Here is a 24,748-nt window from a genome sequence, read left to right on the forward strand (position 1 = left end):
GCCATAAAATATAAGGATTAGCATGCTCTTAAAACTGCATGATACAGTTTCCTTAGTCGTTTTTATTAAGGGTTATAGAGCTGCTGTAACAAATGCCTTCAGTATTCTCCCATCTAGAGCTATCCTTAAGAGAATAAGAAGACCCTAGTAATGAATAAAAGGTTCTGGTTGGCAGCAGAGACTGGTGTTGCATTTAAATGATGCTTAGTTGGCAAAAAGTGGCGTATTGCGTGCCAAGAAGCACCACTAACAGAACGGGACATCATCACCCCCTTTTATAAATGAATAGATTCTGTTGACAGCATATTCTCCTCCCACAGTAAGTAGGTTGTTGGGATGTAGTTTTTTTTGTTTATTTAGAACTATTAAATCATCTTTTTGGTTTACAGATGCCCTCTGTGGCCTCATTTTTCTCCTAAAAGTACACAGCAGAGAAGCCCTGTGGGGCATTTGGTGCTGTGAACCGCACATTTCATGGTTTAACAAGGAGTGTCCGTGAATGCCCCCCTCCCCCCATCCTGCTGTTGCTCTGTTGTACAGTCGTTTCATTCCTCAGTTAATGACTTTCCTGTTAGATGGAACAAGTCTTGCCAATTACTATTGGCCCTTACTGATAAGACGCTTTCATCAGGCAAATCAATGCTGACTTTGTGATGTCTTTAACAATTCGAAGAAGCTATGAAATAGATGGATACCTGTGGATCATTCATGACTCAACACTGGCTTTTTGACCCTTTTTGAATGTCAAATTTTATCTATAAATTTAGCTGTTTTTTAGTTAGAAAACCAGTTTCTGAACTCACATCCATCCATGTAAAATGTGATGGTTATATTATTTAGAAACAAAAACTTTCTTTCTCTTGAGATGTAGAAACTATAGGAGTAGGACAGAAGATTTAATGGCGATAACTATCTGGAGCAGAGAGTGTACCAGTGTCAACAGGATTACAGCCATGCAGTCCTATCTCGTTAAATATCGGAGAGCAGATGTGTTTGTGATCTATGTTCCCCCAGTGGGAATGCTGTTTTTTTCCCCTCAAGATTGACAATTACTCATTTTCCAGAACAGGGTGATTGAATGTCACAACACTGTGTGGAGCTCTCAGAGGATAAAAAGTCTCACTTTCCTCAAATCAAAGTTATCTAATTGGCAAAGTATCCTGTGCAAAACACGCTCATGTTTGATTGGAGCTTAAAAAGAGTCACTATGGGTTACATTTTGAGAATTGACTTGTTCTAAAAAGACAATCAGGTGCATCTGTGTTCATTTTTTACCTTGATAAAGGAAAAAAAGATTCAAAATTGGCAACAAGCAACACCGTACTTCATCTCCTGAAAAAGGAAGGTGTTTTGAATGAAAAATGCAATTAAGTGTAACTTTACAAAACAGCATTTAAGAGGAGGGTGAGTGTAAGCATTGCTACATAAAGTGTTTAACAGTCTCTGGGCATAAAAAGAAAGATATCCTAAGTCTGTATTCAAATTGTTGATATTCCTGACCTGTATGGGTTAACTCTTGTGACTTGGAATTTGTCTCAATTCAAATAAAATATTTTATGTTTCTTAAGTGTGTATTTTATTAATTTAGGTTAGAATTTACAAAAAGAAAGCAGACCATAAATGCTTTTAGGACACCATAAAGTTTTTTTTGTTTTTTGTTTTTGCATGATTGCTTTTTTGTATTTGCAACCCCAGTACGTCCATATGATTTGGGAAACAGATGACAAAATTAGAAATGACAGCCATCAGAAAGAAGTCCATTTGTGGAAATGGTGGAAGGAGTGGCGTGGCAGACAGGTGATGGGAGAGTGACTGACTAATGGCGGTAAATCTCCTGCTTACAAGGTTATTCCCTTTATCTGCTGTCACAAATCTTGTAAAATCTCAACACTGATAACTAATCATTACCAAGACAGAAGCATTGCTGACACTGAAATGACCTATTTATGGTAAATCACAGAATATTAACAGAAAAAATGTTTAAAAAAACACTCAAAATGACTCAGTTAAATTTTGAACATGATGCATACTTTGGTTAGATTAAAGAGACTTATTTAAAGGAAGGTGGTCCATGCATTTACACAGATGCACACAGGATCATGATCAAAGTCTCCATTAAACGGCAGGGATGAGTTCACTTTTGACCACAGGAGAGGCTTCTGCTGCTGAGCGGTGCTGCTACTTTCTATGTCCACATGCTCCCAACGTGCCTAAAAGCAGACACCCCGCTTTCATTTGGGCTGCTGTTTGATAAGACGACAGTGACACAAATACATATAACAAAGTTGTGGGAGAAGAAAAAAAAAGGACCCGAACTCTGCCTTCCATATGTTCAGGCAAAATGAAGCCCACCCAGCACCAAATATGCAAATGCACTTTAATTTTTGCTAATAGCATGATCCCACATGCACCAGTTTCCATCATATTTAGAAAAAATACAATGTTTGGGATTACACTAGATTATAAATTAGTTTTATAAATGAAAGAATTTTTTGAATGAAGATGGTAAGCCATTGCTCTGCTTTGATGTATCCCTAATGCCATGTCTTATTTCATTGCCTGTTAATCACACTTATTCCAACATGGAAAGTCCTTTTCCTAGTCCTTTTGACCACAATGTTTAACAACACTAACCCTTACAAAAGCAGTTGTGTCATTGAACTGGTGATGTAGGACCCACAAATGCAGGAGACCAGGTTTGGTGATGGAAACTTAGACGTATAATAAACAAACTTGAATAAGACAACAACCCATGTTGCAACAAAAAGGTGCCACATTATTGAATGATGGCAGATTGTTACCAGTAAATAACTGACAGAAATGCAAGAATTGTGAGGCTTCTAATCAGTTTGGTTATTTATTTACATTCTTAATTTGCAATGTTTTGTTGAAAGCTTCATGGTATGTTGAGTGAGACCTTCAGATTTTCCTTCAGATCTTAGTGGCTTTCCTGCTTTGCTGGATTCAAATATGTAGTTTAAGATGGATTTGAAGAATTATGTCAGATGTAATTGTGTTCCTTTTAAGGATAATATTTGCTTCAACTCTAAAACATAATTGAGCCTGAAGTTTTTTTTCTGTTTCATTTGACCATAGTATCAAAATATAAAGACCATAATATGCTTTTAAATAACACAAAACAAACATAATGAATTTAATTCTGCACAGTTGAATTTTTTGCAAGGACTTATTCTCATTCTCAGAAACCTAATCTACCAAAAATCAAAATATTTATTTACAGTAGTGTCTTTCCCCTTTGGACTTTGGGATTCCTGTTAGAGGAGAATCGGAGAGGATGGACATCCATTATCTCTGCTGCTATGGAGATGGAGAGAGGATTATCTGACTCCTGCCGGTTCTGCTGGCGTCCAACAGTTTGCAGTCATCAAGATCCATCTCCCTACTGTCGATCTGAGACAGACACATATATCCATTAACACCTTTTGGCAGTTGTTTTCCATCTCACGTTTATTGCTAAGTGTCACAGATCCTTAATTGGGGATGGTAATTACCTAATCACACAATATCAGGTGTCTTTGTGGAAATGCGGTTGCTGAAAATGAATAGTTATTGATCGGTAACACTGACATTCAACATACTCCTTTTTTTGCACATTAGCCTCTCATTGATTGTTGGCAACGCTTCCTGTGTGCAGTACTGAGAATCGACCTCAGTTCTAATGTGCGGTCCAGGCTTGACCATTAGAATCATCCATTATCACGCTCGACATCCACATGCTTGTCACCTAGGCCTGGTGGGAAATTGGCAAGCAGACGTGATCATGACTGCGAGGCAGAAGACTGCTCCTTCTAGACAGCTATTGCATAGTTGAAACATTGCTGGATGCAGGGTATTACACAATACTTATTATACAGAGTGGATTAAATGTATGTGGTTTCCTAAATGGAAAAATGCATCATGAAAAAGGGGCGGTCATTTGAAATACTACTTTTTTATTGTAGCCTGAATAGGTTTTCTTGTTTGTTTATGTTTTTATTTTTTAAATACTTTTAATACTCCTAATTTTTGTAAAACTTTCAAGAGTTTGTTTTAGCCAGTCAGAAAAGTGTGAGGCTCTGGGTGTGTGTTGAGGACTCAAATGTGAGGCAAAAAGACACACAAGTAAAACTAAAAAAGGGATTAACCAAAATAGTTAGAAACTAATGAGCTAGAAACCAATAAGGACAAAAAAAATGTATCAAAGTATACATTTCATGAATTATTAACAAGTGAATAAAGAAGTATGCACACTATAGAATGCAAAACTAACAACATGGATCAGGAAACAAACAAATAATAGCAGGGAATATTAGCTGAGGCTAATGAAAAAAATTGGAAGCAGCTGTGATAATTGTTAAGTCAAACCAGGTGTGAACATTGACAGGAAATAAACCCTGCATAAAACAAAGGGCTCACAACTCATGTGAAAATAAACTATAAAAAGTGTCATAACTGAAAAAACATGATTAAGTTCAGAAACCTGTGAAAATAAGACGATCAAAAGGCACAGGAAGTGATGCAAACATAAACAGAAACAAGGGCTGAATTCACTCTCTACTCTCTAACTACTAAAAAAACTGTATAGTTCAGGACTTTCTAGTGCCCTGGATCTGAAAAGCAATTTGGACACCGTGTTCATGTTTTTCTATTATTTTTTAAACAGCAAATATCATAGATTTCCTGAAGTAAACCTTATAAATATGAACATTGAATGAAAACTATTTATGAACCCACCATAAATGTTTTCATAAAAATTATTTAAACTCAATGCATTCTGGTCAAAATAGCTCAGTAAGCATCAATGCACACTGGTTGTATTTAGAGACTCCTGAGAAATTTCTAGGGCACTCAATTTTGAAATCGGACAAAATGGTGAACGCCCTATATAGCGTACTATGTAGTGAGTAGTGAAGGAATTCATCTGTTTGAAAGCAGTGGGTGTTTGTCATTTCAGCTTCAAAAGACTGAGTTTCAAGGACAGCAATTGCAATGCTAGCCTAAAGAATCGTGGCAGTAGATACTGTAATAGAAACTGAAGTGCTGGAAGGAGTGTATTTTCTGAATGTAACTCACTGTGAAAAAAGTACTTTTGCTGTACTCTATATAAAAGCTGAAAAGGGCTACAGAAATACTTTCCAATTGTTTTGCATATGCTAGGATACTTTTTTCATTCAATGTCATGTCTTCATATATTCAAACTGTTTAGCTTTCCCATTGTGCTACGGTCAAATTCCCTGAACTGTTGTCTGCTCACATTTCTATCCTGTTCTGTTGCCCTTTGTCAAAATATGAACGCAGTCAGCTGTGTGCAGCCTTTTTCCATTGTTTTTTCTGTTTGTCTGCACAAGCAATTCTTCTATGTTCTGCATTCATTGGTAACCCCAGTTTTCTGTGGCTCTAAACTTTGGAGGAGATCTATCTTCGTAATCCAGGTAGGCAGTTTAATAACACTGCTGTGGACTCCTGAGAAAAGCCAGGCATCTATTTAATGTAACGTGGACAGTGTGAGTGGGCTGATGGATAGCCCAAGAAGGAGAAATGATCATTCAATGGACATTAGCAAGGAATGTGCAGCCCCTTATTTGTCATAAAGGAAAATCTTTCATTCACAAATATTTATTTTGTGAACCGATGCACTGTGCATCATTATAACTAAATCATTGTAACTAGTCATTGTAACTAAATATAACTAGATATCTAAATTTGTGTGTTCACAGGTTCCTTTACGTTTTTGTTGAATAATGAATGAGCCAACATTTATTGTAATTTCACCTTTATAAGTATTGTTAAAAATAGTGTCATGATTAATCATGTCCTAGTTGGCTTTAGTTAAATACAGAATTTAATAAGTATTAAGATTAGTGATAATTTGGATTACAATAGTAATAGTATGTTTAGTAATATACGACGGAGTTTTAGGGCCAATTTACAAAAACTTTTTTTTTTCAATTATGACTTTTACGTCGTAAATTTACAAGAAAGAAAGTCATAACTTTTAATTTACGAGATTTTTAGTCGTTAATTTACAAGTTTTTTCTCGTAAATTTAATACTTAAAATCTATGAGATTTATGAGAAAAAAAGTCATAGATTGAGGAGGAAAAATCACCAAAGTTTTCCTTTTATCGGAGCCTAGCTTGAAGATGAAAGATGTGGAGCCTTTTGTGAAGCTTTATTTCCGAATAGGTTTAAAAAACAAAGAGATTTGGAACCTTTTAGTGACTCAAAATCAGATTGTTTTCAGTGTATCCGGCTTTCCAGGGTTCGGTGTCGGTAAAGCGGAGTTTCATATGTGAAAAAAGTGTCTCAGAGACACGTTTGGGTGTAGAGGACCGCTGCAGCCTTTATTTTCCTGTTCATTCACACACCCTGAAGTTCATTTGTCACCGTACGTCATGAACCTGTCATCCAAACATCAATGCGGAAGTAAACAGTTGCATAGGCCCCATCCTCCAGATGAAATGTCCCGTTTCAACATAAAATAATAAAGAGGAATGAAAATACTCTGTTATATTAGCATTAGAACGTTGAAAATGCCAAAAAGTGCTCCTCCTCAGACGGAAGCAATGAGTTATGTGGCGATATAACTGAGTTATAACTCATTGGACGGAAGCATCACACAAACGTAGAGATCTTGTCTTTGGTGGAGAAAGAAAGGATTTAAGTCAACAGCTGCAGGGATCCGATGGCTTCATCGGGTTGCAGAGATCCTGCAAACCACCCATCAATAAAAAAACATTAATAAATCGTAAATCAAACAAATGAGCTTCCAAACATTTGGAACGTTGTCAATAAACATTCCGCTTACCTGTTCAACTGAGTTTAGTCGGTCTGCTCTGCTGCGTGCTCCGCGGCGTTTACTTGCTGCTCTGTATGCTCACTTTGACTTTGATCTCGTAAAATTAAGAGTTTTTTTTTCGTAAATTTACGAGTTTTACGACTTAAAATGTCGTAATTTTACTTTTTTTTTTTTGGCCCTTAAACTCCGTCGTAGTGATCAAATGATTTTGCTCTTATAAAAAATATTTTAATGAAAACTGCATATTATATTATGGCCAAGAAACATCACCTTTCTGCCAGGGAGTTGAATGACGTCCAATATATAGATAATCCAAACTGTTGTCTAGCCTTTTATTGCTACTGCCACGTTCAAAGTGTTCGAAATGACTGTCAAAATGTTTGAGTTTTAAGTGGTTTTTGCCTGGACAGTAGTGGTTAGCACTCATTTAAACCTGAAAGAAATGCAATCGGAAACTACATCTATTTCACACTTAAGGGCATGAACTGTGTGAGGGCCAAACACACCAGCCACAGTCTCATGCAGAACACTTTATGATTTTGCACTATCTGAAAATTTTACCTGCCGTGTTTTAGGAGGTTTATAATTCCGTTGTTTCATTAGGATACATGTTACCTGAAAACAATGTGGACATGGTGTTTTTTTTTGAAAATCTAGTAGATTTTCTCTTACCTGACTCTCAAGAAGTATATAAATATAATTTACTTGCCATTTTACTTTAGAAAATCAAAAACAAAACAAAAAAATCTCTTCTCATTTGCCTGTATTCAGTAATGAAATTTGGCTTCATTGAAATGAAATGAAATGAAATAAGTGTCTATAGGAAACCAGTTTCTCATTAAACAGCAAAGATCTGCTTACAAAGCTGGGCTTCTAAATATCCATCTATTGATATATATGGCAATCCATTCATAGAGTCAAAAGTCTACGTAGATACAAGAACTCCCTCATCACAGACACTTCCTTCAGTTCTGCCAAAGGAGACCCCATTCAAGGTGCTTCCAGGCCAGCCAAAAGATATGCCCCTTAGTGACATGCCCAGAATAGGCCTACCTGTCCAGGGAAATGTAAAAGGGGCATCTAAAAGAGATTTCAGAGCCACCTTTCTTAAAATGGAAGAGCAGCGGCTCTACTCTGAAATTCTCCCTAGTGTCTGAACTGCTAAGTGTATATCCAAGGGAGTGCTGCATCCCTGCTGGAGTCCTACATGAAACTGAGAAGAAGTTTGAGTTACTGCTGGCCACATGATCCAAGCTCTTGCTGTGGTGTCACAGACTGGGCGGTCCTTAGTAGAGAACCCATATTCCCAGAGTACCTCCCACATAACACTGCGAGAAAGAGGATCGAACAACTACTTCAAATCTACAAAGCTCGAATCCCCAAGCACTCTGTGTAAGTGTAGATTTGATCCACTGTCCACAACTGTGACAAAAACCACCTCCTAAATATTTTATATCAAATTACAGATGCCTCCTTACAGAAATTCTCAAACCGCTTGGCCAAAAGAAAGTGCAAGTACTTGAAATTCCTTTGAGCTTTGATTGCTATAAATGCTCAGATAGGTTTGGCCAGAATGAATTTAAATGTTCTGTCTGGTGGTGCAATCCAAATCCCAGTTGTCAAGATTTAGTGAGTATTTCTGCAGAATCCTTGCTTTTTTTGTATGCTGGCAGTGGACACCACCTCACACTGATGGTCCTTATTGCGTGAAAAGTATGCTGTGGCAAGAAGCCCACTTGTAAATCATGCATATTGGATGAGACACACAGCAGATGAGCCTGGGCCCTCCAGTCAGGCCTAACATTAATTAAATATCAATTGGCCCTGCTTCTGTACCTCATTTCATGCCACATTCACACCTTCACTGGGCTTGTTGAGGAAAAATAAAAGTTTAAAATGAAATTTGTGGCCTTGCAGCTTCATACAATTTACAGCATCATTCAATGCAAGCATTGTGGTCCCATAATTTCTAATGCTTTCTACATGAAAAAAACACAACTGACATTTGAATGGAAACCTAAGTACAGACGCATTGGGACACTACTTGAGATTAAAAAAAATGTAATCGTTTGCACCAGGTAATTGCTTGTTTTGAGCATTCTTATGTTTATGAGGTCACAAAAAATCTTGAGATTAAACAGAACATTCAGAAAAGAAATGACAGTGTGAAAAGACTTAAGTATGAATACGGTCTTGAAAGACAATTTTTTACAGCCTGTTAAGTCTGAAGAAACTGCAACACCTTGGTTTACTTGTTGATTTATAACCTGGTGTGAGGATTGAGCGCTTTGTTTTTTTCTTAGTTGCGTTCTTGGTTTTGGTCTTGTTCTGTTTTTCTATTTTCCCTCTATCATTCACTCCAGGTTTAGGGTGCCAGTTATCCACAGATGTCTTGATTTGGGTAAATGGTCTATAGTGTATTTAAGGGTGGCCTTGGTGAAGAGGTAGAGCGGTTGACCCTTTGATCAGAATATCACAAATTGGTTCCCGCCTTGCATGCCCATGTGTCAAAATGTCTTTAGGCAAGACACTGAACCCCACATAGCTCCTGGTGATTATAGGTTGGTTATTGTCTTTTTTTTAAATGTCACAAATTTAAATGAAACCAGTTTAAAATAAGCCCTTTCCCAGCAATTATTAGGTTAGATTAAAATTAGATTAATTAGACTAATTAATTACTAATCATGATTACATGGTCTTTAAAAAAATCCCTTTACAGCATTATTTCTGCAGTTGATCTCCTATTAGTGTTTGCAGTCTGTTACACTGTATTTTCCATTCTGTTGTGTTAAAATCACTGAAAGATCTCATGTTTTCCTTCTACTTGGTTTCTATATAAAACTCCTTAAAAAAGGAGATGATGGCTTCTATCTAAATGCGTTTCCTATTGTAATACTAAGGCAGTTCTGGGCAGACTGTGGGCATGCACTTAGACATATTTCTGTAGAGAAGTTGCCCTCTTTCCTGACATTTCATAGAAAGTCAGCAGCACTTTCTACCTTGGAGTTCCTTTGATGATGTCTGAGGGATTTCCTTAATCCTCTGAGGTTTGGGTGGAGGGCACTTTCCCCCTACTGGGGGGATGAAGCTACTTAATGGATCACAAAGTTAATCAACCACAGGGAGAGCCTAGCTGAACTGGAGGAAAAGGTTGAACAAGTCCCCGAGGACCCACACTGAAATGTGCACAGACACACATCATTTTTCTCTTAAGATAGATACGTGTGTCACTTTGGGTTTTTAGATTCACTTCCTAAAAGATGACATTTTTTACTCTTCCTGAGATACAAATCAATTCGAAGAAATATTAGCACTTTTAAAAATAAAAATTCAAAATGATTTGGATCACACGATGCTCTCCCTGCTCCTGAGCAGAATCTCAGAAATCATTTTTAGTGGGTGAGAAGCTATCAGTGCTCTAATCACTCTCAACCAATCCTACAGCTGGTTTGATGAATTTAGGCCAAGGCTTGTGGCATGTGGTCCCTGCGAATGCAGCTCAGAGATGTCTATGCTTATCTAAAGGTTAATAGAAGGTTAATAAGAGAGGGACAAATTCAAAAACCTTATTATGCAAATTATGTTTTCTAAAAAGACCAATATGCGCTTGTGAAGTGGCTCTGTTAATTAGAAAATTGTCTCTGTGCTGGTTTTAACAGAGCCACCTCTGAAGCTCAGCTCACTGAAAAAAAATATTTATAAAGCTTATGATCACTGACTTTTCAAAACACAGCTTGATTAAGAAATATCATTCTTAATTGATAAATTGAGTGTCAGCTGCAGTATCTGCAAAATCTCCATACATGTGGACGACTCTTCTTTGCACACGTGTAGGTAGGTCCTTTCATGTTCACATTCAAACTGAGGCCAATGTGTTCCAATTGGCTGCTGATGCAGTTAATACCATGCTGAGCTCAGCATCTAACCTGAACATGCTGCTGGGGACCCGCAGCACAAGGCAGCCATGTGATCCTCAGCTGCTGTTAGGAAAGCAGATGAGGATCACAATGGTCGATACCTCAAACATCTTCATGAGAGCCCCATGAAGTTTAAGAGGTGTATGCACATACTATTTTATTATCATACAAGCACTATTTTATTAGCAAGTCAAGTATAATATGTTCTGTATTGGGGTTAATTATGTCCTGGCAATATTGCTGATCAAGCTAATTAGTTTTTCCAAGCGTCGAGAAATATTTATAGTCTACCTTTAGATTATATTTTATACACTAAAGTCTTCTTGTAATTCAGCTTTAATCTTTTTTCAGTCTTTAGAACATATACTCCATGATGTATCATCGTTTTAGTTTATTTTCTTATTACCTCTTCAGCATTTTTTTGTTTTTCCCCCTTCACCTTTAACTCACATGCAAGTGAACACTTTACAGGCCTGACCATGCAAATGTGCAATGAACACACATCAGGAGCAGGGAACTGCCCCAACGGGAACACCTGGCAAGCAGTTAGGCGCCCAACTCAAGGGCACTTCAGTTGTTATTAATGAAGGTGGGAGGCCCAATCTAACAAGTGTGTTAAAAAATAAATCACTCATATTTCTTGCTTTTGATTGTATGTTGAAATTAATAAACAGAATTCTTAAATACTTAAAACATTCAACTTTTAAATTTTGAATTTTGTTACATTGTTATACTTATTGCTAAATATTTATGGAAAAAATAGTTTCAAATGGTGACAAATGCGTCTGGTCCCTTTTTAAATGAAACAAATGAAGATTCTCTTGGAATTTTTTTCCCCAACACTTGCATACATTGGTTTATGCAATGTATACACTTGTAACACTTGTATATAAGATTTATGTAAACTGATCCAAACATACCATCATGTGTCCATTCGTATATTAATGTGTTTCTATTCGGTCAAAAAGCGTGCAAAAGCTTTAAGATAAAAAGATAACCTTGTGTCAAGATGTACTCACAAAATAATGACTCAATCTCTATTTGTATTATGCACTAAGAACTTAAGTATATATTAGAGCATATGTTTTTTATATATGCAGAATCTACTAAACTTGTTTTTCTCATACACGTTGTAACTTTGTGGAACATCATTTGTATTTGTGCATGAGTGACATTTAGAGCTTTAATTGAAAAGGCTTCTCAAGGCCTTTTGCACCGCCAGTCATAGACGCAAAGATAACAGAGCTGGATAACCTTGTGTTCTTCATAGACAGCAAAGAAGGTTCGTCTGCTGCTGCAATCGGCATTTCTTTCAGAAGATTAATTCCTAATTTTTGAGCTTATGATTCAGGGAGACATAAAAATGAAATAGGATAAAGTTATGTGTTTGCAGAGACATTTAGCTGCAAATCAGCTTGATCTAACTCTATATTCCTCTATTTAAAAAAGAACAGTGCATGAAAAATTGAGGAACATCTTGGTTCTTTGATATCTTATTATTAAAGTTAGCTATTATTAATGGGCCATGAATGCTATGATTGGCAGGTCACAAGCTCCATGCTCTGCTCCATTCCGATGCATCCACTTGTAGACAAATAGATCCATGCACATCTTCATTTTCCTCATCTGAACTGGTATCTGGATCAAAACTGTAAAGCTGGATACCTCCAATAATGCTCACAATTTTTATCGCAGCACTGGTAATGTTATGTTGGCTTTCTGAGGGACTGTAAGCTAGTGGGGAAGCGTATAAACAGATGGGTGATGTGAAATAGGGGCGGGGTTACGTCGTCCGGAACTCAGGGTCAAATTTCTGATGAACTCCTTCCACTCTGCAAAAACTGATTTTGGCTAAAAGTGGCATAATCATAATTTAAAATAAAACAAAAAACAAAACAAAACAACAACACTGGGAACGCTTTCACATTAGATTAAAAAAAGATGATTGGAGTGGAACTTCAGGTTTCAACATTGCATCATTTTAACATTCTTTTTATTACGGTGTGTTTGTGTGTATTTGTGTGTGTGTGTGTGTCTGTGTGTGGTTTTTTTTTTTTGGCATTTTGCAGGTTTTAAACAAAATAATTGTTAGTCTTGTCCTTTTGTTTTTAAATTTGATTATGTTGTATGTAAGCACTTTGACTGACCTGAGTTGTAAAAGTGCTATACAAATAAAGGTTCATTTAATTATTTGATTTGGCTTTAAACACTGAGATATTGAAAGAATCAAACAATAATCATGCAATCATGAAATTTTCTTCAAAAGTTTCAATCCCACTATTTTAAGGATTCTTCAGCTAATTACCGCATCCCAACATCCTGCATGTCTTAAACTAGAGCGTAGCTACAGAAGCAAATCCTGGCCTCAGAAGTGCCCCCTTGCTCAATAATTTGCAATGCTTATTACAAATGAGTGAAAACATCATGTTTTGTTTGTAACACCAAGTAGGTCTCATTACTCCAAATTTAAAGGAATTGAGTTTTTTTCTCTAGTATTGCATTTGCATGCTCACCCACAAACAAACTGTGGAAACGTTCCCATCCAAACAAATATCCATTTTGTAAAGGTGTTTGACACACAGACTGGATGCAGAGCTTTGAGTTTTCCAGACTGATTGGTATTCCTCCTGTGTGTGCATCGTGAGAGTGACTGACTGGTGGTCAGAGACCAGTATTGACTGCTCTGAGGATGTAATAGAGGCTGCGGTGATGGGATCCTGGACGTGAACACTCTCTCTGTGGCATGTGCAGCAGAGCCATACAAGATATAGCCAGGGCACTTAATCATTTTGCTGGCTCCATGCAGAGATGCAGGGGCCCCGTGTTTTGGAATAATGCTTGCGCCTTAAATTAGATCCCATTGATCCTGTTTTTCTCTGTAATTGCACAAACAGGATGGATGCTGGTTTTAACAGGGGGTCAGAGCAGACATTTGAAATACTTTAGCTTTAGGCATATAGGCTAAATTAAATCAGACAAAAGGCTGTTTGACCAGATTCAAGGTGAGTGGGCTATTAGGAGACAAGTGTACAAGAGCTAGCTCTCGTTTTTGTTTCAGCTTATTGCCAAGGTGAAGGTGCTCATCTCTACAAATCATTGTACTTTGCTTCACAGATAATACAATTACACCAGCTCTCTGCAGTGTTGTATGCTTATGGCCTGCAGTTTAGTAAGTGTGCAGTGTTGAGAAGAAGCCATCAATAGGCATTTATAGTCCAAACAGCCAAGTGATGTATGTTTGGTAAACACAGCTTGTTTGTGTTTACCAACCTGGCTCTCTTGTGATAGGCTACAAGAAATCCCATAAATTTGCTGTCAACCATAAATGCAGCTGTCCCTGTCGACGCCGATAGGACAAAAAAATGGTCTACTTTATGCTCACGTCAGAGCAAAGTGTTATTGTAAATGTGCAGCATGTGTCTGCTTGAAACGATAAGGTGGTTGATAGTTTGCTTCTTTCCATCAAACCTCATAAAAAATTGATCCTTTCAACAACTTTTTAATGTTGTAGAATTTTATCTAAACTTATTTTTCTACTTTTCTTTATGTCTTATTGTAAAACACAAGGTAGAGCTGAGTTTAAATTATTTTTGTCAATATTGCATTGGTCTTTACTTAAAAATATTATAATGAGTTCACTAGATACCTGAATCTATTTTCCCTTAAACTAAATCTTGTATTTTTGTATTTTTTCAGGCAAATTCGTTCTTTCAATCACTAATTAGAGGACTACCTTTGTTCTGTTTATATCTAGTTATGTGACATTTTATTTTATCACCAAATAAAATATGATTCCAATAGGAATTAGCTAAAAAAAATTGACAATGAATCTTGAATCAAATTCCTTCAAATGTTAATTCACATTGAATGGATATATTGTTTTGGCTGATACTCAGTCCTCTTAAAAACCAAGGTACAAGGTTTATTATTTTGATTTTTTTAAATTATTCATAAAAACTATCGCTCTTCCTGTCACAGTAGCCCTACAGGTGTCAACAAATTAAATTTAAGCGATTGCAAGACCTCACTCAAGATCAATGAGAAGACAATCTTTTGTCAATATCATACCATACATTACTACATACATTATTACCCCTCCACTGTTTTTCTTTACCAGCTAGACAATAAAGTTTTACCCCCCACATTTTTAAAAAATAATTTAAAATAATAAAAAAAAACATAACACTGACATACTCAAGCATCACTATAATAAAATGTAAAACGTGCTATATAAAAAATGGTATATGTCATTTGCATGTAAAACTATCATCTTCGATGATGAGCCTATCTGTATTTATGGAGGGAAAAGCTTTATTTAACAGAAAATCATACACATTTCTTGAATTTAAAATTTAAATATTACATGTAAAAGGTCTCAAAATTATGTGTGTATGTTTTTCAGTAGTTATCTTTACATGAAACAATCTCAAAGGTCATTCTGTTCATAAGGAAATGGAAAGACTTTGGTAAAGGATCTTAAATTCTCCACACCTGAGAGCAAATTTAAAGAACAATTTAAAAAGAGCACCCAAGGACAAAAATAAGTGAGATGTTAGAAAATAAAGAAGAATAGACATACAAGTTAATTGTATGTTAATGTATATTTTCTATGAGTTTTTAGTAATTTTGTCTTCAAAATTAGCTTTTGAATTATTTCTAGCAGTCTCAACCCCTCTTTTCTGTATCATGTTTACGCTTCTAAATCCAGTAATATTTAGCTGCTTGAACACAATGAAGCCAAATCCAAGTTGTTTTCCTCTGAACTCAGAGAGTAAGAGGAATTCTGCAGAAAAAAGCAGTTTATAGAGGGAGCAAAAACAGAGCAGATCGTGTGAATAACTGGAAAAAAAGGAAGTTGAAATAGCTTTCAACAGATGGTAAGAGCTGACAAACTGTTGGCCTTGCTCACTTGTAATCTGTATCATTTTTGCTTAGCTTTTGCGTTTTATATTTAGAGAGTGTGTTGACATTTGGCTGTTATGGTGACTGAGTGGAAAACTGCTTTTCGAAGATTGCAGTTTAGTCTGAAAATATAGATGATGTTTTGTTTCTGGAGAACAGGGGGATCGGACCGCTTCTTTGGAGATTCAGTGAAGACTAAGGCCGCATTTTCACTGCATGGTTCAAGTGACCCAATTCCGATTTTTTTCCTCTCATGTGGCACAGATCGGACATGACCGGTGAATGTGTAAGCAGGAAAAAAGCGCATGGATTCCGATTTTCTCAGATCGGATAGAGGCCTCACTCATATGTGGAAATAAATCGGATACGAATCGGATACGTGCATTTGCGTGTGCCATGTGAGCAGACAAATCGGATATTCCCCGGTAAATGCGAGTCGTACGTCAGTGACGTCAACTCAGGACACCACCAACTGAGATCACATGACTCACTGAAGTGCTTTTGTGAGCTGATTTTGCTGTCAGCGTGTTACCTTTCAGCCTCAGGCTTCAGACCGTAGTCGGAAACAGCTGTTATTCCCGGTCCTGTCCCGGTTGGGACGCAAACGGTAACTAATCAAGCTGGACACCATTGCTATGGAACAGGCTAGAAGCTGTTTATTTCTTTGCTTGTGTTGCGGAGTGGGGGCGTGTATGATGGGGACCGCGCGTGCTGTGTGTAAGGAGAGGAGAGGGGGTGTGAGCGCGGAGCGGGGGAGTGTTGGAGAACCGTAAATTAAAAATAAGGTGTCTCCCCCAAAAGTTTTGGAGTCTTTCTTAACCCACTCTGGAGGCTGAGGGTTTCGAACGGGAAAGTGAACCCCGAAGGAGAATCAACCTTTGGCCCTGGAGAAAATCTCCCGTGCGTTTCTGACCACGGTCGGAAAAAGAGAAGTCATCGCGCAGGAAAGGTTCAACACTTGTATCAAACTGTTCGGACAACACAATGTCTGCAAACACTTCCTCATTCAAAACTCAGAGAGAGCACAAAAGCCGGCCGAGCAGCCCCCCTTTTTCCTCTCCCCTCTGGAGCGCACAAGGCAACGCCTCCTTCGTCGCTGCGTTGCCTCCATGACAACCGCAGTCACAAAAGTCCGAAGGAGGTCCGCGGAAGGCGGAAACGCTGCTACGTAGTCCTCAGAATAGTATAAATGCAAGAATCTGATACGGGTCATTTTTAAAAGATGATGTAAGCGGGTCATCAAAAAAATCAGATATAGTCAGAAAATCGGATATGGACATCAAGACCTACAATCTAAATGCAGCCTAAAACAAAAAAAAGCTGACATGGACCCTAAACAGCTCAAGAATGGTCAAGAAAATCTATCAAAAAAGGTTTTATTTCGGATAGATGATCCCAGAAAGGCTGTTCTAGAAATTGCTGCAGAACGCCTGCAGAATTACCTCAGAGGGCATCCGATCAAACTGCATATCTGTGGTTTGGAAGCTGCACAGCTGCTGAGTGAATAGACCTACAATACAGAAGTTGCCCTGGGCATTGTGGAGAGGGAGATCCCACACCTATAGAGAGGATGTGCACTGACTGCATGCCGAAAAAGGCCAGCGGACATCCCAGTCAATCACTGTTTCAACCACTGCTGTCAGCCAAATGCTTCAGAACAATAAAATCAAGAACAAATAGACTGAAGATCAACTTCTTCCCTGAAGCTTCCTCAGCCCACCCATTACCCCCTTCTGTCTTCATCCTCCCACCCATTGCAAGTCTTTGATTTATTTTTTCAAATATTATCATAGCAACAGTGAAGCTGCTTCCACTCTGTTGGAACTGGTTCAATTTACCATTAAAGAGAAATATACATGTTTTGCATTAACAGTTTTTGTAAAAAAAAAGAAAAGCATGTGTATCTTGCACTGAAACAGTATACACAGTACACTGAATGAATTAAATTTAGCTAAATGATTTAAATTATGTGGATAAAGAGTTAATTTATTTTGTTTTCTGTGGGAGTCTGAATCTAATTGAGAAGGGATTCTCTCGCTGGAGCAGAGCTGTGCTGAGTTGTTTTGTTTCAGAACGGCCGCACAGTGTCTTCCTCTCAAAAGGGTCTCACGCGGTTTCTCTTTATTTACCTTCTCTCCTTGGTTCCCAACATTTTTGTGCAAACAAAATAAATCTGAAGGAAAACAACAGAGAAAATGCATTTCTCTTTATATATGCTGCTTCTCGCTCTTCTTATGGCCTGTGTATATTTAGCTATAAACTGTTAGTTGATGTTGATTTAAATAACTTAGCTGCCAGTTCAGAAAGCAGATATTTACAATTTGTGAAAACATATTTTCTTGTTGGCTTGACATTACATTTTTTTAAGCACCCACGTTAAGCTGTATTGATGCTTTGGTAGGGAGACACAGGTACCATTTGTAGTACAAAAACAAGTTATGGATATTATAAATACATTTTAATAAGAAGAGATCTTGAAAGTGTGATTGAAAGATTTGAAAGTGAAACAGGAATTTGTGCATGAATTAATCAGTAGTCATTGGGGGTTAGGCTCTGGGCAGGACACATCTTGCATGCTTGGGATGACCTCGAACCATGTGAAAAGACACCTAGAGGGTGCAGAAGTGCAAAAGTAAAGTGTGACAGCCAGATGGACGAAAGCCTATTGTGAGACACTAATTAACCTGAATTGCATGGTTTTGATATTTAGAAAGAAGCCAAAATGATTACAGAAAAATCCATGGAGGCGTGGACAGCAAAATCCTTGCAGATCTGCTTCAACAAGGCGAAATAGCACCACAACTTACTATTCGCAAGCCATAAGGTGCTAGGTCATAATCTGTCTCTGAAAAAGCCCTCATTTCGGTTTATATAATTGATTATTCCATTTGAAACAAAGAATTTTGTGTCACTTCTAAGTATATACTTATTGTGATGAATGATATTTTATTTCTGTAATTGCCATCTCCTGTTGATTTATATCACAAATCCAACAACTGTTAAACATCTGGCAGTTTTAGTAGATCTGTGTCCTCATGCATCCATTTGCACCCTGCTACTGCGATTTCTGCCTCTATTGCACCTTTATCAGCAGAAGTTTCAGGGAACAACTGATGATCTGACCACTTTTTTGAGATTTATGTCTCAAACAGGAGACGACATTAGCTCATTCTTTCAATAAATGTGGCGTTTTAAACGTGTCATTTGTGCAGCTTGATTTGTACTGAATCTCACAAGCCAAAGGCTCTTTTCAGAAAGTGCTCTTTATCACTTGTTGTCTAGATGAACGATAAATCTCTTGGGTAACGAAACCACTCATCTAAAAAGATGAAAGGTGTGATATAGTTTGGCATAACTGAGCCTCAGATAATAACACCTACACCGAACAGCTTTAGATGCTAGCTTCAAATTCATCAAGCGCACAAAATATACAAACACTTCTCTTCCCTGCATTTCTTAGGTCTTTCTTTGGTAAAGGTAAAGTGGTATTGATCGCTGTTAGTCATGTCCCCACAAATCAGCTTCAAATGGTTTTGCTTTAGCAAGTAAACGTCTTTGTCTGAACTGTCTTTCAGGCCAAGAACCTTTCAAACATCCTACCTGCTGGGATCAGTTTCTAAACCTATAATTTCTGCAGATTCTTAACTCAAATTATATTTACACTGGAGTGCAAGTGTGGAAGTGGCATTTTGAGTTTGTTCTGCTGACCTGAATGATGTTTATGAAAACAGCAACTAATTGTGACAAAATAACTATTGTGTCACACCAAATGCGATTCACACAGCAGAGGCGGCCAGTTTCAATGTAAAGCCAATGGTACAGACGCAATCTGAGGTCCAGCAGCGCAAAATGATTAATGGGCGGGGTGCAAAGGTCTGGCAGCGGGGCGATTTCAGCAGCATGGCGTAATTTGGTACCTGTCTGAACCAAATTGCCCAATAGTACCCGTCCTGGCTACTGGACAGGGCAGATCAGGGAGCTTGTGCAATGCATATGCGTTCCTGCGCCAAAGTGACGTCACAACGGCCCATTAATACAAACCGAGCATCTTTGCGACATTGACAGCGGTTTATAAGGAGACGTACGTAGAAATGTAAAACTGAAATTATTTTTTATTAAATTTGTTCACTTTTATAACAAAAATACCACACATGTCAAAAACTCAAAAAGCACGATTTTAATCGGAGGGGGACTTTAGAAAAAACATGATATAGTCACTTTAAAGTGTTGCATAATGGCACAAACCCACTTTCCTTTACTTTAGAATCCACTGGAATTACATTAATTACATAAACCGTTGTAGAATTACAGTAGTCAAAAGAATGTTAACATTGGAGATAAAGATCTGGTGTTAAAGCATTTACAAAAAACAATTCTAAAACCATAAACATAATTTTTTTTATCTTAAGGTAATAAATATGTAATTTCTTTTGTTTTAAAATCTGATTTTTTTTAACATTTGAGTCAGTGGGAAAATAGCTTTCTTCTGCTACCATCCTCTATGAGAAACTGCAACATTTTTTTGTGATTTGTTTCAAATTCAGGAACCAAAGGAACAGGATTTCCTACGCAATGTATAAATTGTTTTATTCTGAATTACCACAAAGTGGTGAAATCACATGAAATATTTGTTTCAGAAATAACTGCTTTAGATTTATTTTAAAAGTGTAACCATTGTTTTCCAACAAACACCTTGTGGAAATAGACTTAGTGAAACAGTTAATATCTTTTCTTGATAGACAGACATTAGTTTTAAGGTCATTCCTGTCATGGCTAAAACATTTATTAAGTTTTATTTTAAGTAAGAAAAATGAAAAGCTGCAGATGTTTAAGAAAATTACCAAATATTATTCTGACAAATGTTATATCCTCAGGCTGTTACAAAAGTTTACGCATACCGCAGTCATTTGGTACACTTTTTCCCAAAAGTAATTATTATTTTAATTGCATGCATTTTTTTTAAAGAGAAGTATTTGTATCTACAAGAACCCTGGATAATGTTAACTTTTAACATTGGCATTGGTTCCACATCGCTATTTATGTCTATTTTTTGGTAGCAGTGATTATGAGAGGAATAGAATTGCCCTTGTTGTTGGACCCCATAGTGAGATAAAAATGACTTCAGTTTGGGAAGAATCCTGGGCGCAGCATGACGACTGAAGGCAAAACTGAAGACACGGCTCAAAATGAATCCCAAGATTAGAAAAAACCCAGTACAATGACAACTATTTTACTCCCAACCTGACATTTCCTGTGGCTTGGTCAGGAGTTTGCCGTGTTGTTTGGCTGGAACTTCAAAAAGGAGCTTTCTGTTTTAAAAAAAACAACAGATTTCTTTATGAGCCAAAAACATTTATATTTCTATGTCTTCCTTATAGCTAGCCAAAGTTATATTTTTATTGTCTTATACTTATCAAGAATTTTCTGATATACATACACCTATTAAAACACATAAAAATACCAGTTATAGCTTTTAGTAGATTTTTGGCGGTGAATCATCAGGACAATTGCTTGCTTTCACATCAACTAGTGATGTCCAGTGAGTTCCTAAAGGCTGCTCTGTTTGTGTCACAGTTTGGAGAGAAGAGTGGTATTCTGTCATTTTGTCTGCAGCTTGTTGCAGCATTAGAAACTGTGAAGCTTCAGTAAGAGGAATTGATTGAGGAGCTGAAGTTCAGTTCTCTTGAGGATAAAGACTGTCAGAGAGCTGTATACCTTTAAATAGTTATCCCGGGCGCTGTGTGGCAGCGAATCGATAAGCAGTTAACTTCAAACCACAGTCACGTGCTTTCACTAAAGCTCCTAAATATGCCCTAACATGTTAAGACTATCAGTTTTGAAACACCATTTTAGGAAAAGCATCTACAATTTAAGTGTCCATTCATAAAAATCCGCATTAAATGAAAAACAAAAAACAAAAACGTGTGTTTATTGTATAAAAGTATTAGCTTTCATTAGAGTTATGAGATTCCATAACCTAAATACCCTTACAGAATCCAGAAGGTTGTGGATCCATATATGTGGAAAAGAATTGTAGTCTATTTGTGCTGAGCCATAAAAAGTGGAATTGAATCTACAGAGTACGAATGGCCTTTGTTGCTGCTCTTATTTTTCTGCCAGCAAGATAAACTTTGATAGCAGAGCTCTGCGGACTTTGAGGGGGTATGGACGAGGCTAACCCTGCCTGCGACAGACTTATGACCCTCGGGCTCAAGTGAGAAGCCTCAAAGTCCTAAAGCGGTTGGTCATCTATTTAGGTTCAACCTCATTCTGTCCCTGTGGGGATGAGCCAGGATGGAGTGTGAGGCTCCATCAGTGGGGTTAAAGAGGATACTCTATTTCACTTGGCGAGGGACCTCCCCCAACATTTCAGGCCTCCAAAGACATGTAAACAACAAGATGGATGTTGGCACCTGGTGTGCAATTGTCGGAATTGATATCTGTAAAGGTGGAATTTCAAAGGCGTAGATACATTGGGGGGTTTGGAGTTCAGGTCTAGGTGATTTGGAGTAAATAATGTGAAAGTGAGAAGATGAAAAGCTAAGACATTAATAGTGTGTATCAGAAACACTTATACTCCTAAAACCCTAATATTATCATCTTAGTTTTTTCACACAATCCTCTGCTATGATAAAAAAGTCTCGTCCGATTTTCTACTTCCAGTCCTGCTGTGATGGACTAATAATATGTTACTTTTATTTAAAGTTTATACCACTAAAACCAAGTAATAAGGAAAAAAAAGTTACCTTTCACAGTAATTGGACAACTGCACCACCAGAGGTCAAAGGCTTAAGTTGAAGAACTGTAATGATGTCAGAGACCCAGGGAATATGCCAAGCTAAGTCATTTTTCATAGCTTTTGTGCTCACCTGAGACTGCCCTTCACACCATCTTTCTCTATATGTCCACAAGAGCTTACCACAACCAGCAGCTCTGTTGGCCATTTTGTCAAATCACTTGCTTAAGGCTTCCTTTAAAACAAGGCAGAAAGAACGCTAAGTTTGCCCCAAACCTCTTTCATCCAAGCTCTAGTGGGCGAAATCAAGCTTTCCACCCACATTTCTCTACTTTTGTCAACTTTGTGTTTTTAAAGTCCCACTTCTATCGTCTTTTGATCTCCTCTTCCAAGTGGTCCTTTAATTATAATTTTGCTGTTTTTGGACCCAAATAAAAAGTGTTGTTTTAGTGCTATAGTTTCTGCAGAGCAGCAGGAGTTCTTTAGAATATCGCCTCTGAGTTTTGGGCGGGACCATTTCCCATCATCAATGTGTTTACACTTAGGCTAGCTTACAGCTCCTCATACCTGCAAGCTTACATTAGCAGCAAAACAAAAATGCCGAGCAATATCGGAGCTATCCAGCCATACAATTTTGAGCCACATGCCAGCTCAGACGAGGATCTAGTCATCTACAAGTGGATGCATCAAAATGGAGCAGAGCAGAGAGCTTTTGGCTTCCGACTGTTAAAAGTTGCAGTCAGTTTTCATATAATTAATCGTCATTGAATAGATTAATAGCTGCCCAGCACTAATAGATATAAATTTAAGTATGTGGCTATATGTATCCATGCATGAATGTCTCTTGCAGTATTATATTTTCTAAATTCACAATAATAACACAGCTTTTCTTCCATATTGGAATGGGAGTTGACACACCCAAGTCACACACAGCCACCTTTCAAGCGAAAGAGATGGAGGGCCAAAGTGTCACGTGGTTGCATCAGCTCACTCATCAGGCTGGTGCAAAATTAACAGACAACCTTAATGGTTTGGAAGGGTCACTAATGCACTGCAACTGTGACAGATGTGTAAGGCATGGCTGCTCTCCTTGTTGTAAAATTGCCAATACTTTCAACAATCCTTGGTGCTTTTTTTGAAGCCAGTTTTCGTACGACAATCATGCCCTTTTTGGTTGATTAGTTGGCTGGTGATGCTATAATATTATTACACATTTTTATTTAATGAATTTAAAAAAACGACTGAAGTTGCTCCAACACATATCTATCTGTTATCATGCTTTGGTTTGGCGTGGCTTTATAAGGTGCACTTTGAAACCAGCCCTAAATTAATAAAAGTTAAGAGATAAACAACAACATAAAAAAGATTTCTTCATATTTTTAAAATTTCTTTCATCTTTTCCCTGCTGTTAACATTTGTATAGACTATAACATTTCATTACTTTGTTTCACAGCACCGATAACCATGACCTGATGAAACAATGTAAAAATTTGATTGCATCTTCAAGCTGTATTGGGCAAAAAAAAGAACATTTACGTAACAATCTCAAACTTATCTCAATGTTCAACATTTTTCCTGATTTATTTCTGCTTACTGCTGTGACTGTAACTATTTGGAGTTTATGTTGGATCTTTACACTTTCTACCAAATATTTATTTACGCTGACTGAGTAAATAAATATTTGATGTAATATTTTAAAATTAATCAAATCAAAAGTCTTTTTTTTCCCTCAAGAGTTCCATTGGAGCTGATCTTGATTTTAGAAAATGCTACCAAGAAAAGAAAAAAGACAAATATTGACTTTAAGTTTAGATTTGAAGGTATTATGACGATTTGTTTGTTCCAGCATCTCAAATTTGGGTACCACTCCCATGACTGGTGAACTTCTCTCTGTGTCTTACCCTCTTTCTTCTCTCCACAGTGGTTCCAGATGTGATCAGTGATTACAAACATCATAATCATCATCCTCCATTTGCCAAGGATCCAGAAATAGGTGGCAGATCTAACAGCGTCAGACTGATTGGAACCATCTGGGTCCCGGTATTGCCTTGTTTACATATGCTCCTAGTCTGGTAACAGCTGCTTTTTTGCAGAATTAAACCTTAAGACTTGATTTCAAGTTTATTTATCCAAAAAAGAAAGAACCCGTGGATGACAGAATCAATGATCCATGGAGGACTTCCACTTCTCTACGTACCCTGGACAGAGGGTGGAGTGGAACTGACAAGACAGAAGATTTAATTGGCTGGAAGAAATGTTTAACCCTTGTGCTATCCTAGGCACTTTAACATTGGGAGTTGGGTCATCTAGACCCACTAGACAGTGCCCTGAACCATTTTTCTTCAATGATTTGTGATCTTCACTGGTGTCCATGGATTACATGAAATCCTCTTCA

General features: G+C 37.4%; 1 protein-coding gene across 1 annotated transcript in view; it reads left to right on the top strand.

Annotated features, from left to right (window-relative positions):
- gpc5 (glypican 5) overlaps positions 1-24,490 on the top strand; it is a 118,554-nt gene extending 94,064 nt beyond the window's left edge. The window contains exon 9 of the mRNA XM_011490229.3: positions 24,275-24,490. Within this exon, the coding sequence (XP_011488531.1) occupies positions 24,275-24,429 (155 nt within the window). The 3' untranslated portion in view covers positions 24,430-24,490. The remainder of the gene's footprint in view (positions 1-24,274) is intronic.
- The last annotated feature ends 258 nt before the right edge of the window (positions 24,491-24,748 follow it).

Source organism: Oryzias latipes, chromosome 3 (assembly GCF_002234675.1).
Source record: "Oryzias latipes chromosome 3, ASM223467v1".
In the NCBI taxonomy this organism is placed as follows: domain Eukaryota; kingdom Metazoa; phylum Chordata; class Actinopteri; order Beloniformes; family Adrianichthyidae; genus Oryzias; species Oryzias latipes.